Source organism: Macrobrachium rosenbergii, chromosome 35, assembly GCF_040412425.1.
Source record: "Macrobrachium rosenbergii isolate ZJJX-2024 chromosome 35, ASM4041242v1, whole genome shotgun sequence".
NCBI classification, from domain to species: domain Eukaryota; kingdom Metazoa; phylum Arthropoda; class Malacostraca; order Decapoda; family Palaemonidae; genus Macrobrachium; species Macrobrachium rosenbergii.
In genome coordinates, this window is record NC_089775.1 from 7,453,344 (window position 1) to 7,472,315 (window position 18,972).

The 18,972-nt window shown below is 43.2% G+C and overlaps 1 protein-coding gene across 1 annotated transcript; it reads right to left on the bottom strand.

Annotated features, from left to right (window-relative positions):
• Nucleotides 1-727: 727 nt before the first annotated feature.
• Nucleotides 728-18,694, bottom strand: LOC136856264 (uncharacterized). Its single transcript, XM_067133958.1, has 4 exons — nt 17,960-18,694; nt 9,473-9,565; nt 4,629-5,789; nt 728-742 (listed from the first exon to the last, which is right to left on the bottom strand). The coding sequence occupies exons 3-4, from the start codon at nt 5,688-5,690 to the stop codon at nt 728-730; spliced, it is 1,077 nt and encodes a 358-aa protein (XP_066990059.1). The 5' UTR covers nt 5,691-5,789; nt 9,473-9,565; nt 17,960-18,694.
• Nucleotides 18,695-18,972: the final 278 nt, after the last annotated feature.

The following is an 18,972-nucleotide window of genomic DNA, read 5'->3' on the forward strand; positions in this document are numbered from 1 at the left end:
TTATCATGCATTTCTCATAAAATCAATTCCTAATAAAAAACATGTTGGCATATCATTCCCATCCATGACTAAAAATTATGTATTATTTCAAATCCCCATAACTGAATTTTTAAGATGTACCTCCTCCCATACTAACACACTCCCTTTCCCAAGTTCCCAAACCATGTATCCTTACACTCTTGATTTTCTTTTTTATCCCAAATCGGATGCTTGTCCCCAATAATGTCTTAAAGCACTAACTACTGTACTTACTGATAACGTCACTTGTGCTCCCGTGTTTGACCAAACTTTCACAATATTCCTTCTGATCCACCACTACATTTGTTACTAATTTACCTTTATTTTCTTCATGCATAAATGCTCTCAAATATGCTACATTCACCTGCTTAGCTTCCTCACAACCATCCTCATCGCATTCATCTTCAACGATATCCTCAACCCTACCCCTTATTCCCTCATTTTCCCCACAATCACCTTTCTTAACCAGCCAGCTACAAGTATCCTTTCCACAGTGAACATTTAAAATCACATTCATACCATTTTCATTCACCCTTCCTTTATACTCCACCAGCCTATTCCATCCAAAGAACAATCGTACTGTAATTTTAAACATTTCAGCCACTACCAACAAGACTTTCACTAACTTTTCCTCCTCATCTAATTCCCTTCCTTCCTCACGCACTCCTCCTTCCGGCATCTCATTCATCACCTTTTCACGTAACTTCGTTCATGCTCGCAGGTACTCCGTCAATCAACCCATTTGTTTCCAAATTACTCAACCCCAAACAGACATTCCCACACTCGATTCTCCCCTACATACTGTTGTTTTACCACAAATCCTACAGGTACTTGGTCCGGGTCCCAGTCGCTCCTAACCCTATCATCTCGTTCAGTCCACATACGCGACATAGCATCTGCAACAATATTCTGTCTACCTTGTACATACTCTACCTTAAAACTAAACTCATTCAAATCCTCTATCGTTCTCGCAATTCTAGCATTCACACTCTCCTTTTTAACCATATATACTAGCGGTCGATGGTCCGTCCGTATCACAAAATCTACCCCATATAAAAATACTTTCAACGCTTTCACACAAAACCTTATTGCAGCCAAAATCACCGAATATTTCAACTCTGCCTTTCCAAATGCCTTGCTCACATACGCAATTACTTATCTCAATTGTTCTCCCCATTCGCCTTCTGCATTTGTACCAAGCATCCTCCCATACTATATTTACTTGCATCCGTATACAGTTCTAGTTTATTCGCATTCTCACTATAGTCCGGGAAAGCCAACGTCACGTCTCTTGCAGCCTCCTCTTTCAATCTCTCGAACGCTTCTCATCCCATTTCAATCTTACATAATTTCTCTTCCCGTCCATTCAGTAAGTGGTTTCCCGATCCCTGAACAATCTTTTATAAACTTCCTTCCAAACTCAATTAAACCTAAAATCCTTTCAACTCACGCACGGTCCGGGGACGTGGAAATTCCTTACCTTATTCACGAACTTATCACTCTTCCTTACACCTCTTCCACTCACCATATGCCCTAGGAATTCCACCTCCCAGCCAACCAAGCACACTTTTCAAGTTTTACTTTTATTCCTACTTCTTCCAACCTTTCTAACACTCGTTCAAGCAGTTCCATATTCTCTTCTACAGTCTCACTCGCAATCAAAATATCATCTATAAAAACAGTTACCTTCTTTTGCGATCAAACCCAGCCAGAACCACATTCATTGCCCTTTGGAAGGCAGCAGGCGCATTAGCCAGTCCGAAACTTAATCTCCGGAACTGGTAGTGGCAGGAACTACTAGAAAAGGCCGTAATATGCCTGCTCCCCTTCCTCCAGAGGCATCTGGTAATAGCCCCTTACCAAATCTAATTTTGTAAACACTTTCATTCCATTCATCTTGTACACACAATCAGACACCACATTCATCGGGAATCGCTCTTTCACAGTTACTTCATTCACCTTCCGATAATCCACACACATTCGCAAACTTCCATCTGGCTTACGTACCGGTACAATGGGGCTATTCCAGGCGCTCGTACTCCTTTCAATCACTCCCACCCTCTCAAGCTCCTCACACTGCTCCTCTATCTCACGATTGATAGATGGAGAAAAATGTCGGGGACGCTGATATATGGGGGTGTCGTCTTCCAGAACTATTTTAAATTCTGGAAGCTTGATCCCCAAAATCCTCGTCATCTCCACGACTCAATGCCCCTGCCTATCCCACAACATTCTCCTCAATCGTTCTCTTACGTTATCACTTACATTTTCATCTACCTTTACTCTTTCTTTCAACTCCTCATACGTCCAATCATTAGCTCCTTTCAAATCACCTGTCATCACCTGCCGTACCTTCACGTACCTCTCATCATCATCCACATTCACCAACGTACGTAATATTCCCACGCAATCTCCCTCACATATTCCTCGGACTCGCTTCTTCCTGACACTCGGCAATGACGTTATATATACCCTCGGATCTCCCATGTTCAAAACCCCATCATATACACACACATTTGCCCTGACTAATTTATTTATGTCTATTCCCTCAACCACATACTCACACCTATCATTGTTGGCTATCCTGAGGCTATCCGGCCATGCCACTTTCACACTCACAACTTCTCCAATCTCATGTGGCACTTTTACCCTCTCTGTCGCAATTACAGGCACTCTCTTCCACAATTTTTGCTCAACCCTACCATCCTTCCCCAAATACAAATCCCCAAGCACATCCCCTTTCATACGTAATTCAATTACATTCATACTAGGACGGACCACCATCCCATTTTTTTTCAAAACTCACATCCCAATAAAATATCATATTTATCATTCGTACTCTCAATCACACAAAAATCACTTTCATCCATCACTACACCCCAATTTCTAACCGTTCACACACTCTTCCAACCACTGCTACCCCTAAATTTCCAATCCCTCTTACTTCCCCTGACAGTTCCTAATCTCACACATATTCCTCAATTTCTCACATCCATTCTTAAATATGACATTCATACTACACCCGGTATCTACTAAGGCAATCAATCTTACTCCTTACAAACACACTTGCACACTCATGCACTCGTCAGTCTTTCCAGCAAAACCTCCCTCATGCAACAACCCCTCACGTACATGCATCACACGCACCGCTTGCATCCTGGAGGATCCACCCATTTGAACCCCCTTCACACTCAGTTTCCTGAATTCGCTGTCACAGTCACCCTCTTTCGTCTACATACACTTGATACATGCCCTTCCATTCCACATTCGTCACACTTCGCTCTCGGTTCTGAACACATTCTCGCATAATGCCCATTCTTACCACAGTTGCCACATATTACATTCACTCGGGTACCCCTACAACCATTAGCAATATGACCCACCTGTCCGCACCTGTAGCATTTAACCCCCCTATCTTTCATACACTCCCTTACCAAATGTCCCGATTGCCCACACCCGAAACACGCTCCTAAAGCCCACCTACACTCATTCTTTGTATGTCCTTCCTTTCCACATCTAAAACACTTCATCGACTTCCACTCACCGACCTTCCCCTTTGTACACTACTATCCCTAACCCGTCCAACCCGTTGTTCCCTTACAAACCCATCATTCATCCTCACTGGCACCTCCACATTACTTGCTCTTACACTCCTATCTATTACACTATCGGCCATTCTCATTGGGCCCCTCAACACTGCATCCCTAAAGCTTCCAACTCTGGTACTCTCTCATCTACCCCAGCCCTTACACTTACACTTCTGCTCTCTTTATAACCCTGTCAAGCTCATAATCTTCTACAATTTCCAAAATTTCTCCCCAAGTCAACCTTTCATTCGTCCATCTTTTCTTCTCCTTCCGCTTCAAGTTCACAAATTCTCTAACTCCATCTGGCACTGTCCCTAACAACTTCCGTACTAACTCCTTACATTCATCTATCCCATCATCCCCAAACTTCTTCCTTGCCAACGTCTCCAGCCTACAAGCATACAGTGACAAGGTTTCCCCAGCTTTCATTCTTGCCTCATCAAATTCATTCTTCCTCTTATACTTAACACTTTCGTTTCATACGCCTCGCTTGCTCAACTAGTCTAGCTTTCACCTTGTCATACTCAACATCCCCACACTCATAATAACCCTATACATATCAAGCAAAAACCCAGTCAAATATTCTCCTAATTCTCGTGCCCACACTCTCTTACTTTCCCCCATACTTATCCTGACAAAACCTTTCATACTCCCTAAAGAAATCATGCACATCCCTACTTCCATACTCATTATACCTTTCACACCGGGGTACCTCCCTCACATACATAGCCTTTCTCACTTCTTTCTCACTTTCACTCTCACTTTCACTTCTTTCACTCTGTCCTTTCATACCCTCTTCCGAATACAAAGAGTCCACTTCTGCACACTTACATTCATCTTACTCATTACACTCTTCTTCCCCTTCTTTTTATCCACTTTTATCCACTCACCTCCATCCACCTCACTATCACTACTGCCTTCACCCTCTCCCTTCTTTCCTGCCTTTCCCACTTCCTTGCCCTTCTTACCAGTTTCCTTTCCCTTTTCCCTTCTTCCCTTTTTCTTCCCCTGACTTATCCTTACTTTCCCTCTGTTCCTTCCCTTGCTTTTTTCAACCTGACTGTTCTGGTCGAAAGACCCTGAGAATGTCACCTTTTGTGCAAAAATGTTTCTGCGTATCATGTCAGCTATTTTAGTCATCATAACACTCTGCTCATCTCGATCATTCTGGTATCCTTGTCGCAGAACAGTACCTACATCATCCTCATAAGCCATGAACACATCTCTGCCTTCTTTGTAGGCATTCATTGCTGGTAGATGCATGAGGATTCTGTCTTTAAGATGCGTACTGTTGACTCGAGTAGTAACATCCACGCCAAGCTGTTCTAGCCTGTCACTGTAGAGTGCCGTAAGATCTGCAAGTCTGAAAACCTTGATGCCTTCATCCTGCCTCTGTTCTTCTATGTATGATATCAGTTCTGCTAATGCGATACCTTTACAAGTTTGGTCATTGGAGGCATCTGGCTCATGTGTAATTATGCCACGCGCTTTATTGTACAGACTGGCAAGACATCTAGCATGATATTTTGCTTCGAGGGCAATCAGGTCACCTGAACTTAATTTTGCTAACAGTTGCTCGTCTTGAAGGTCATGGGCACACTTCCGCACTCGATAATCCAGCTGAAATGTACAGACTTCACGTAGTTTCTCTGTTGTCTCCCCTTTGGAGCAAAAGAAACACATGCGACCTTTATCCTCTACAGGTGTGGGGGTATCTGCATCCCCACTACTACTACAAGTGCTGCGTGTGAAGATCCTTTTGGAAGTTGTTGCTTCTTCAGTACATTTACGCTTCCGCTCCTTAGCACGATCCAGTTTACTTTTACTAAACTTCAAGTAACAAGATTTATGCCACTTTGCATTCTGTTCCTTAAATGTGGATGCTATACCATTTCCCTGGTCCAACTGTGTGATGTCTATCTGTATTGGCATTAAATTCAGTTTATGAAACTGAAGGACAGTCTCTGCTATGGTTCTGTAACCAACATCAGTAGGGCATATCAGTGCTTCTTTGCTTTCTAGCTGACACAGGATACACTTCGACCAGTCAGTCGCCTGACTTGGTACGGGGGAGGGACTTGCCATTTTTAAGCATGCATGGACAGGTTAGTTGACCATCACCACATTCACATACTACACTACACCACCACCAGGTTAGCAGCTACTCATCTATACTATCAGTTCCTGCAAAGAGAGGAAACAACAATAAGGGATGGGATAATGTTACAAAGTCATGAAAAGCATAGGCAAAAGACAATGTTGCTGGTCGAACCTGTGAAATAACAAAATATGAATGAAATATAAGCTTTCACAATGTAAAAAAGTGCAGCAAACTCGGGCAGCTGCTACTGGTTGTAAGTCACCTATTACAAGCAAAGAAAGAAAAGATAATATATGGCATGTATATATAAATATATGTAGCAACATTGGTTTGTATAGGCTTGTCAGTGGCTCATACCGCTTGATATTATCTTTGTCAATACCGGTTGCTAAGAAAATGTTCCCTAGCAACCAATGCTATGTCCTGCAGAGTACAGAGAGGTTCCATATTAATAAAAACACAATCTCCTATGTTGTAGACATTCAAATATTTGATATTGTTTTTAATAAAATGATATTGCATGTGCTATTAGTGGATATTATCGTCCGGGGTTGTTGGCTGTCAAGCATAAAATGTTGCCTAGCAACCGTTGCTAGGCAAAATACAGTTCACGAGGGCTCCACCCCTGAAAATGTTAAGTGTGGTGTGGTGGACACATTTCATTATCTTTTGAGATCAAGTGTCTTCCTATTTCAACAATCATGGCAGACGAGGCAGCATTGGCAGAACCCATATGGTTTGGAATTGATTCTAATAAAGAAATTGTTGGTTCCTTTCTCCAGTCTTCTACACTGCAAAGGTCGGCTCCTGCGAGGTTTCCCATCACCTGGTCCCTGAATGAGGTTCCCTGACTCCAGTCATCCGCTCGATTCCTGTGCTCCCAAAGGCAGTCTTCTTCTTGACTGCTTTAGCATCAGGACAACATTACACCACTCACACACCTAGTCATCATCTGCTGCCGTCCCCTGGCCTGTCATTCCTGGCCAAGAATGAGGACCTCTCTCAAGGGCAAATCCCCTCTTCTGACGAAGGAACTCGGTGTTTCGTAAACAATATCATGCCCGGTTCAAGCACTCAAGGTTTACCTAGACGTCGCGGCAAAATCCCCGATACAGCAATCCTATTTTCCTACACCTTAGCACGAACAAACCACTCTCTCTACATGGGCTGAGAATCATTTTAGTGGCCCTCATAAAAAGGCGACCCTTACCCCTCTCCTAAGCCGCATGACATCCAGAAGGTGAGTAAATCTGGACAGTATTCTTGAACTGGTGAAGGCACAAAAATCCTACAGCCAGACCCTACATAATTAGGTGAGCACCTTCGAACAACAAGAATAATACAGTACATATTGGTTTCATGTATTGTTCCCTGGTCTTTATTGCCAAACCCCATGAGTATCTGGAACAGAGAAAATGGTTAACAATCTGTGACTCTACCTCGGACCAAAAATTAATCTGAGATGCTGCCATTTATTTATTAGTAGTCAAGCCATTTTGTCACCTGTCAGTTTCTTTAGTAAGCTCCTTTGAGGATGAACAGCGGCTACACTATCAAAAAACAGCTCTTGATATAGGAAAAGCCTACTTTTGGTAGCCGCTGTGAGTCCTCAAACCTACCCACTTTCCCCTGACAAAAAGGCATGGGACTGGGATGAACATTTCTCTTGCACAGACCTGGCGTGTAATGAAGATGGCATCGACTATTGTCACATCCCTGCAAGTATGACGTACAGTACAGCCTAGGTAATCGCTGTAGGACAGTGTGGTGGTCGTATGGAAAATTGGGTTTGTGAAAAGAGGCTTTTGTGTTTTTGAAACCATTGTGTTTTGTTTTTTATTTAATTTTTGAGTTTTTGTTAGAGTATTAATTGAATAATATTTCTTTTTCTTTCCTCTTTACTTGGTTAGCCTGAGCGCAAGTGTCAAGATAGGATCCGCTCCCCTCCACCTTCCATAGGTTCATTTATGTTGGCATCATACGATGAAGACGAGGACGCTGACAGGTGCCATCTCTAGGGACTACAGTGGTGGGAGACTGAAGCTGAAGACCCAGTGCAACACACTGTGTGTGTGTAGTGAATCTGGGGCTTGAGGTTGTGGAGACTTCTTCAGGGGCGCTGCCAAAGAACATTTTCCTCTGACAACAGTATATAACGTTGTGGTGATAATGATTCCGCAGTTAAGACTGGGTGTGTTCGGCTGAGTGTTAGGCACAAGGAAAGGAAGATAGATGAACTTTACGCAAAGGCTGAGTAATAGGGGCAGTGATTCCCTCAATTTAGATTGTACATAATATTTTGACTGTTGGTAGTACTAAGTTAGGCTAAGTTAGGTATAGGAAGAATGTTTTGATAAGTATTGAAAGATTATACAGCAATCAATAAACCGTAGCAAATACAGTATAAATAAAATTGGGATAAGGTTCTGTTTGAAGGTCTTCAGACCACTGTAATATTATTAAGGTAAAAATAGGTTGAAGAAAGTCAGAGTTTCATTTAATGACCCCCAAATCCATTCCCATCACACTGCACCAATCGTGTACTAACAACAAAAGACAGAGGCCGCCTCTCCTGAGTCCTTTATAGGATTCTATCACTGTGCCAACAAGCTCTATCCTGGCCAAGACAACTCTAAGAGAATTCTTTGCAACAGGTTGGTCAGTCTTATAGAGCCCTGAGGGGGGCCCCACGAGAGTGTAACTTCTTTAAGGACTCACAGCAGCTACTAAAAAGAGGCTTTTCCTCCGTCAAAACCTGTTTTCTAGTTCATACATTCAAGAGGAGGGAGTTCCTCAAGGAAGTCTACTGAATGTTGCATATTTTGACATTGCTAATAACAGCATAGCAGAAGGCATTCAAGAGCCAGTCAAATGCTAATTGTATGTAGATGACCTCAGCCATTTCTGTATCTAAATATGACTCCTCTGATGCATGCCAACTTCTGCAAAATTCTACGAATGCTGTACAAGAGCGGGCAGATGACAACGGCTTCAGATTTCCTGCTTCTAATATTTTGAAAGTGGTTTCCAGCTATAACTGGGGTGCAGATAGAAAGCCTTTCCTTAAACTCTTTTATGACTCTATGTAGGTCAAGGCTTGATTAAGGTTGCCAAATATATTCCTCGGCATGTGAAACTAAAATGAATTCTAACTCAGTGTATTATAGATAAATTTAATGAGCCTAGTTTACCTGAACCCCTGCAAATCAAAATTTTAGAAGAGGTTGAGGTTAAATCATTAACTGAAGAAAAAATAGAACCACTACGGATGACCCCAGGACTCGAAGGATCTTTCTGATGAGGAAATAAAAGCTAGATTTGTAGATCATAATCAGATACATCAAAAGATCTATATTAAAATATTCACGGATGCTTCTAAATCTACTAATGACAGCCATATCTGTAGTCGTCTTTTAACTAAAATGCAAAACTGGTATTTTGCCTGGCCTCTAAGTCTTTGGTAATTCAGTTTTGTTGGGTACCAGCTCACGTTGGCATTGCTGGAAAATGCTGTCAGCTACAGGAGATGCCTCACGCTGACATGAAACCCACCATACGTCAGTAATGTACATAAGAAAAGTATGGCAATGGAGGAGGGCCTCTCCCTCACTCCTGAATAATAGAAGATATAAAAAGATTCAGGCAAATATCCAGCCTTGACCTTCATCTAACAACATAATCAGAGGCTATGAAAGGTATCTTTCTCTTCTCAGAATTGGCCACACATTCTTGAATCACAGATTTTTACTGGAGAAAAGTAACCTACCTGTGTGTGTGTCCATTGCGGTCCTGGTCTGACAGTGGAGTACGTGCTAGTGGATTTTGTGAGTTCTAACATTGTAAGGGCCGCAGACATCACCTGCAAGGCAAAAAACCTTTGTGAGATTTTGGACAAGAATTGCAATGTTTAAATTTAAAATGAAGTTTTAAAAATATAACAAATTTGTATGAATTTTATATAAGTTTTTCTAAATTTATATCATTTACATAATTTTATTATTTATGAAGCTTTTTAAAAAGTACAGACTGATAAAATATTATATAAGGCTTTCTGTTTTAAATCATTAAGCATTTTTTTAATAGATGCAAACGTGAAACCTGAGGGAAAAGTATCTAATGCCAGTGTGTGTATTTGTATAAAAATATATTTTTATGTTTCAAAATCATGTTCATTCATCAAAGCACTTTGAATGACCTCACTGGTCCAACAGTGCTTGGGTCAACTGGTCAAAACCTCATACTCCATTTCATTCCATCGGGATAGGTTAGGATGGTGCAGATTTTTCAAAAGTGTGGCGAGATTTGAGCTGGTTGCCATGAAAACCTACCTGTGCAACACCTTCACAAGCTCTGGAATCAATGAGAGATTGTGAGTCTGTGCTTTTCAATTCAGTGCAACAACTGTTACAGACTTACACAAGCATAAATTTCCAATGACTATTCTTCAATTCTGACAACCATTTTCTCTTAATACAACACCCACTCTCAAGAGTGGCCGAGGTTGCAGACCTGTCCCATGGGACCTCCCTAATGAATGGTGCAGTAAGCAGATACAGGAATCATGCTTTGCTTAGGGGAAGGAAGCTTCCTCCCTGAGACAACCATAAAAACACCATCTGAGCAATTACAGGTTGGGTCAACAAAAGTTCAGGTTGAGGGGAGGCAGTCACTCCTTTAACAATTTTTGAAAGTAAATTGCTGACATATGGACCCAAGGCTGAAACATTTCTCAGGTCCTTTACATCTCTGAGGTAATGAGAAGCGTAAAACAGAGTCAGGGACTCCAAAAAGTGGCATCCATAATTTGGTGGTTAACTGACATATTCTTTCTATAAGCCAGAGAAGACAATGGCTCTTATTTCAATTTGCCTTCACCTTCAACAAACCAAAGTTCTCCTCTTCACATAAAAGGACCTCGGAGTTTGTCTTATTGTCTCCTCAAAAGAATGATAACGATTCTTCGAGACAAAAATCTTTTGAGGTCCTTCACTGAACACCACAAGGAACTGGAAGAACCTCTCTGAACGTCCTTTGTCCTGGAAATATAAGCCTTGAGGGCTCTAACTGGACAGAGTAGTCTCTCCTCCTCTGGACACTAAATCAGTGAGGTTAGGAACCTATGTCAAACGTCCCCGGCCAGGGTTTGGAAGGGTTCTCATTCTTAGCAAGGAAGTCAAGCCTTAATGATGACATATTGCTCCATTACGAATGAAGCCTACTTGTCTCTGAATAGCCTGAATCTCGCTCCTAACCCCGCCAGCAGCAAGAGCGAGAAGGAAAAGAGTTTTAACCTGTTACGAAATCAGGGTTGCTTGAGCTCATTATGGGTTCGAACCTCCTGCTGCACAAGAACTTCAAAACCACATCCAAATTCCAGGACAGGGGTCTCAAGTCTTTGTTGTTTCTCAAAAGACTTTAAAAGGTCTCTCAAGTCTCTATCTTGAGACAAATCAATGCCTCTGTGCCTAAAGACGGCTGAACAACAAGCTTCTGTATCCTTTATGGTGAGAAATAACAGGACCCAAGGAAAAAGAATCTTGCCTGAGGGACAAGAGAAAATCAGCTATTTGCTCACAGAGGTAGTGGTTGAGGAAACCTTATGCTGCCTTCACCAAGATCTAAAGGTTTCCCACTTTGATTGGTAAACTCTCTGTGAAGAGACCCTCTGCTGCTCTGGCGATAGCTCCGGCAGCTTGAGTGAAGAAAATCCTCTCCTGCCTGACAAGCTTCTCCTAGTCTGAATGCAGTCAGTTGAAGAGATGGTGGGTTTTGATGATACCTTTCTTGAAGTGGGGCTGTCTGAGAAGCCTTGGACTTGGGTGGAAGACTTCTTCGGAAAGTCCACTAACATCTCCACCACCTCTGTCTGGAACCACTCTCTTCTGCTGGCCAAAAGGGGGCTACCAGGGTCATTCTTCCTGAATCTAGGAGGGAATTTCTTGACTACTAGATTGATTATCTTGAACGGAGGGAACGATAAGTGTCCATCCCCGTGTTTCCATCAAGAAGGAACGTCCTGCTATTGCTTCTCTGTCCGGGACTAGAGAGCAGTAGTTCGGGATTCTCTTGTTCTGGCTGGAGGCTTAAGAGGTCTATTGAAGGCCTCCCCATAAGGCTCCACAGTTTCTGGCAAACTTGAAGATTGAGAGTCCATTCCGTGGGCAGAACTTGCTTCTCTCTTCTGCTGAGCATGTCTGCTCTTACATTCTTCTGCCCCTGGACGAATCTCAGACAAGGCCGCTCCACCCTGTGGTCTTTTGTCCACAGAAGGACCTGCTTTGCTGATTCGAAAGAGGAAAGAATGAGTCCCTCCTTGTTTGCTGATATACGCAAGAGCCGTGGTGTTGTCGGAATTCACACTTCAGGACTTTCCCGCGACAGATTCCTCTGAAGGCTTTTGGAAACCTGGAACCAGATGGCCATCAACTCTTTCCTGAACAGGAATGATGTGCCATCCGATTTGTCCCTCTTCCCAAGAGCCTGAAACTTCCTTGTTCCCCAGTGTTGCTCCCCATCCCGACTCAAGCATCTGAGAACAACACTAGGTCTGGGTTCTTTCTGCGGGGAGATTCCTTCCCTAAGATCGACGGATTCAGCCACCAACTCAGATGTTTCTTGATCTCTGCTGGAATGTGAAGGAAAATGAGTCCTCCTGATTCTTCCTGTCCCAGATTCTTGAAAGGAAGTGTTGCAGAGGTCTGAGGTGCAACCTTCCCAGAGAGACAAATTTCTCCAATGAGGAGAGGGTGCCCAACAAACTCATCCACTCCTCACAGCCAAGCACTTCTGCCTCCCAGGAAATACTGAACCTTCTCGAGGCACTTGATTTGCCTTTCTTGTGTCCAAGCCCGAAAACGAGCTGAGTCCAGAACTATCCCCAAATAAAGAATCGTCTGACTCGGGATGAGATCTGAGACTTCTCTTGTTGATAATGAGACCCAGATCCTGAGCAATCATAAACGCCTTGTGTAAGTCCTCCAGACACCTGTTCTTCGACTGGGACCTTATCAGCCAGTCGCCCCAGGTACAGGGATACTCTTATCCCTCTCTGATGATGAAGCCATCCTGCCACATTTGACATTACTCTGGTGAACACTTGAGGAGCTGTGCTGAGGCCGAAACAAAGAGCTTTGAACTGGAAGCATTTGTCCTGGATCACAAACCTCAAAAACTTCCTTGAAGTCGATGGATGGGAATATGAAAGTAGGACGTCCTGCAGGTCCAGGGATACCATCCAGTCCCCTGGACGGACTGCTGCCAGCACAGACTGAGACGTCTCCATGGTAAACTTGGTCTTCTCCCACAAAACCGTTCAATGCGCTGACATCCAGGACTGGTCTCCATCCCCCGAACTCTTGGGCACTAAAACAGACGATTGTAGAACCCTGGGGATCCTAGTTCCAAAACTGGTTCTATCGCATTCTCCAACATCTGGTCTACTAGATTCAGGAGTGCCCTTCCAACCTCAATGCGTTCTGTAGAGCCACTAGGGCTAGTGGCTTTGTTGAAAGTGGCGGTTTCCCGAGAAGGGGATCTTGTATCCCTTCCTTGATGACTGAGAGACCAGTTGTCACCTGCCCCTCTTGCTTCCCAAGCCTGCCAAAAGGAAGACAGCCTTGCTCCTACTGTTGTCTGGAGGACTTGTTTCTCAATTTCTAGAGCGTGTTCTAAACGTCCTTCTGATAGTTCTACCCCTGTTTCTTGTCTTTTCCTCTGAAATCAGATCTAGAAGGAACTCTGCCCCGAAAGGGCTGTTGAACTCTCTTTTCCTCCTTTTTGGCAGCTGGAGGAATTGATCCGGCTGGAAACCTCCTAGCCGAGCGAAAGTAAATCTTGCGAGGCTTTATGTGCCAGAGTCAGAGAAATATCCTGACCAAGGACTCCGGAAACAAATGCTCCGAGAGGGGGCGAAAGGGCTCCATGCCTTCTGTGCGACTGTAGTAGATTTTGACGTGAAGGAACATAACAAAGCCCTCTTCTTCAAAAATCCCTGCAGTGAAAAGAGAAGTCATCTCATTTGCTCCATCCCTCAGAGCCTTATCCATACAGGCCATAATACTGGAAAGGTCTTCAATTCCTGTAGCCTGAATGGTTTCCATCTTCTTGGATAGAATTCCAACAGACCAGTCTAAAAAACTGAACACTTCAAAAGACCTAAAAATCCCTTTAATGAGATGGTCTAGTTCCGTCATCGACCACATCACCTTAGCTGAGTTAAGGGCATGTCTTCTGGAAGAGTCTACTAAACCAGAAGTCCCCTGGGAGGAGGCAGGTACTCCCAGGCCAAGAGCTTCTCCAGTGTCATACCACATGCCCGCCTTCAAGCAAGCCTAGTTGGAGGAAAAGAGAAGGAGGACTTAACTGCTTGCCTACGCTCCTTAAGCCAGTTATCAATCCTGGTCAGAGCCTTCTTTGCAGAAATGGAAAGCTTCATTTTAATAAAGGCTGACTGCTTCCTCGATTTCTTCCTGTTAAACTGGGACTGAGGAGAACGAGGAGCAGCAGGCTTAAACTCCTCCCCATACAGCTCCAAAAGAGAGCGAGAAAGAACCTTATAGTCATCAGCCGCATTAGAAGGTTTATCTTCGTCCTCTGAAACGTCTTCCAAATCATGCATTCCTTCCAACTCTGTCTCTTTCTCTTCCCGCTGTATTGTACCCGAGGAGGACGTTATCGCCACGGACGCCCTGGCGCGAGGCGCCCTGGCGGGCGAGAGTTGGTTACGCCCTGGCTGGCGGCGAGCTGGTTGCGCCCTGACAAACAGCCCTAGAAGAATCCCGATGTCCTGAGAGCTGGATGCGAGCCCTGGTAGGTCGTCCCTGGTATCGCCCTGAGCTGCCTGGCGGCCGCGACCCTCTGGCGTGAGCATTGGATGGAAACCGCCCTCCCGTGGGCGGAGCCAGCTGGATGCGCCCTTTCATTGGATCGTCCGAGAGCTGAGGATTGCGCTGGCCATCGAAATCCACTGGCGTTCTTTCCTCCCTGGAGAACCGAGGTCGTAATCTTGCTGAACAAAGGAAGAATGTGTTCGAAAGAGGAAGAAAATTCCTGTCGTTTAAGGCGTGGAGAGAGAGAAGAGTCGAGCCTCAGGAGAAGAACCCTGAGGTTTTTGCTTGGGAGAAACGAAAAGATTCTGAGGATGTTCCAGGCCAGAAGAGCGCCCCTTGTTGACTCCTGAACGGGAGAGGGATCCAGTTCTCTCTTATCCCTAGAAGAAACTTCAGCAGGGGACTCCCTTCTAGATCTCTTCACTGGTAACTTGGAGTCCTTACGCCTGACCGACTGGGGAGGACGGACGACTAAAGGCCTGAACAAGAGAAGCCAATTGGCCTTGCATGACGGTCATAAATGATTTAGCCATCAGCAGCTGCATCTTGAGGATCCGAGGGAGAAGGTTGTCGAGACAAGCTGGGAGCAGGAGAAGGATTCCTCGAGAATTCTCCGGAAGCAGAAAGAAGAGAACTCTCCCTCCTCCGAACAGCGAGAGAGAGCATTCGAAAAAGGTCTTGACCTTTTTGCTGGAGAGAAGTGCGGCCAGGGTCGTCGTCGGAAGCAAAAGATTCAGGGGAGCTCCACGCACCCGAAAGGGAGAGCGAGTCCTGGTTGATCCTCTTGCTGCAACCATCTTCTTTGGTCGGTCTCGAATCATCAAACTGCCATCTACGTCACTGGGAGAGGGGCAGGAGGGAGAAGACGCAAGCACTTCCCGACACGCCTTTCCTGTGGCGGCCATAAGCAGCCTGGGAAAAAGCAACAGGACTGCTTGAGGCGACGGCTGACTGAGGATACGCCCTCTCACCCCGTACGAGATCGAGACATACCTTCTCCCTTGGTCCTGGGAGCTTGGTGAGGTCTAGATCTAGGGGCATGACAGGGTCCGATCAGTCGCCACCTCCACTGCACTAGCACAACATTATCACAAACTTCACTTGTACAAGGTTACCTTTTTCAAGGCTGCCCCTTGATCCTTTAATTCTTTCATCTCAGTACCCATCCTGGCGAACTGAGGGTCCATAACCCAGCAGATACAGTTCCTGTAGAAGGAGCCCTTAGTTACCTCCTCTTGGGAGAAGGATCTTCTTCTTGAAGGGTGATTTAGGAATAGAAGGGTTAAAAGAAATGTCTAGGCTAACATCACTCACAGACCTAGATTTAGATTTAGAAGCCCTCCTTAACTTATCCATCTCTAATTTAAAGCGTCAGATCATAATTTCAAGAAAGCGTAGGAAATTTCAGGAACTCATCCAAATCCTTGCATTCTTTACATCTTTTATCCAAGGCACACCAAAAACCCCAGCAATTGCCCTAAACCAAACAGTGTGAGGGTCCACCTAGATCTGCGCCCCTCCCGCTAACAGATTCTTCATTCACACATACTGGAAAAACTTAGGATCAGACATCTTATGGAGAGAACAGTCAAAAGAATAAATCCCAAACAAGCCACAAAAAGCGATTGCCAATCCAAAGGTCAAAATACCATGTAAAAGGTCAGTCAAAAGCCACCAATGGTGCCAAAAAGCCAGGTGGAAGGGAACAACGTGCTTGTGGGTCCAACCGCAGAGATGATCTGAGGAACTGAGATCCAACCAACAACAATTGTTAACCACCTTCGGTCCAAACCGGGTTGAGATGATCTGAGGGAAGAATTGAAAACGGGAATGATTCCAGTTTAAATGAAGTTTTAAAAAGATCTCCAAATTTGTAAAATTTTATATAAGTTTTTCTAAATTTATATCATTTACATAATTATTATTATTTATGAAACTTTTAAAAAGTACAAATTGATAAAATATTATATACAGGCTTTCTGTTTTAAATCATTAAGCATTTTTTTTTAATATTGCATGTGTGAAACCAGCGTAAAAACTCTAATTGTGTGTGTGTGTTTCAAGTATAAATGAATATATTTTTTTGTTTCAAAATCATGTTCATTCATCAAAGCACTGAATGACCTCACTGGTCCCAGTGCTGGGTCTTTGGCCTAAACCTCATATATACTCCATTTCATTCCACGGGATAGGTTAGGATGCCGCAGATTTCAAAAGTGTGGCGAGATGGGAATGGTTAGCCCATGAACCTATCTGCGCAACAGATCGCCTTTGGAAGCGTCACTGGAATCACTGAGAGATTGTGGAGTCCTGTGCTTTTCAATTCAGTGCCATTGCTGGGATTAGGGGCTACAAAAGCATAAATTTCAATGACTATTCTTGCCATTCTGACAAGGATATATTTTATGTTAACACAACACCCACTCTTAAGAGTGGCCGAGGTTAGCGCCTGAATGGTGCAGTAAGCAGATACAGGAATCATGGCTTACGGGGGGTCAAAGCCACCTCCCTGGCCAGGTAAGGGCACGGCATCTGAGCTTAGGTTGGGTTAAGGTAGGTCAGATTAGGCTGCATTCACTCTAAAATGCCAACTACGACTATGGGGTAGCCTTTCCAGCTATATATTGGCTCTGAATTTTAAAACATAAAAGACAAATAGCCTAGATTATAGTATGATTTTTATATTAAGGATATAAATGTGACTTAGGCTACAAGCATAAAGCATAAGGTATATTAATAGTAAAATTATGATCCTAGTCAGTGCGATCTGGCCTAGGCTACCCCTTAACTGTGGTAAGCTTTGCACCCCGCCCCCCAAACCCCTGGACCTCCCCAGGTAACACCTGATGTCCAAAACTGATCGACTAAACTAACTTGTTTTTCTGACACGTCATTTTCAGGCACAGGCTACGACCCGACCAAAATAACCTTAACCTAACCTTTCCAAGACTGTCGTACTCTGAACTAGCCAGAAATTACCTTCCAAACCTGACTTAGGGCACTGTGCCCTGACCTGGCCAGGAGAGAGAGAGAGAGAGAGAGAGAGAGAGAGAGAGAGAGAGAGAGAGAGAGAGAGAGAGAGAGAGAGAGAGAGGCCAAGGCTACCCATCTGTAGCAGTGGGTTCAAATCACCAACGCCTACCCCTACCCTTACCTAACCTAACCTAGGGCACCAGCACCCCCCCCCAAGGGTCCTCCCTGCCCATAAGCATTCAATACCCCCATACGAGGGTACCGGAAATTAGTGGCCTGCCTTAACCACATTTAATGAATGAAGTTTGGATGAATAATTATGGTGTAAAATTGTAAAAAAATAAAAAATACATATAAAATCGCTTCCATAAGATATAATGAAATATTTAGCTGTAAAATAACATATATAGAAAATCTGCAGGGTCATATCTACACCGTCAGGAGCCACTCACCGTTGCCTATTTAACCTCCTCCCACGCCGTTATATCACTTATTAATCCTCTTTTCGAAGCACAAATAAGTATATTCAAGTATAATCAAGTACACTGTAAGCTTAAATAAGCTTTTATCAGCTTATTTACGGAGAAATAAGACGACATAAGACACCGTCTTCTCCTCATTTCACAGAGGAATGTAAACAAACCGACGTCTGAGTCTTCGGGTTTTCGCGCCTTAAAGAAGACATGGCGGCGTTTGGCGCCTTTTTCCTGTATTGTTTCTCGAGGATTTCACGTAAAATTAACATTATTTCGGCATATTTAAATACTAAAATATCATTTTAACATTTTAAAAAATTATTTTAATATTTTTAAATAATATTTTGATATATAATGTACTGTTTTGATCGATTCTGTCTCAAAATAAAGCGGAATTAAAAAGACATTTTTTGAGATACAATACAACGATTACTCCTGTCAAAGTTTTCAACATTTTTAACGTAACATTCGAGCTCAATTTTACATTTTTCGGAATATTTTATATAGAAAAACATTATATTATGTTATTTTAACATTTTATTAATATATAGAATATTATGTTAATCGATTTCATACGGAAACGAAGCAAAATCATCCGGTCTCTTTTGAGCCAAAATACGACAGATTCAAATGCGCTCGTTCAGCGTCTTGTCTTCAGAACATTTGACATAAATATGACCTTATTTCGCGACATTACACTTACAAAATCAGCATTTTATATATATATATATATATATATATATATATATATATATATATATATATATATATATATATATATATATATATAAAATAATATATTACTGTATACTCATTATTTGCACTCTGGTCTTTCGAAGAGTGGTCGATTGCGGTTCCCTATAAAGTGGACGTTAGTATCAAGGGTTCATTTACTAACACTCGTGTGGTCGACACGAGGGGAACACAGGGTGTTCTTGGTCGGGGTTGAGGCTCCCTTTCCATATAATAATAATTATAATTACGAGTAT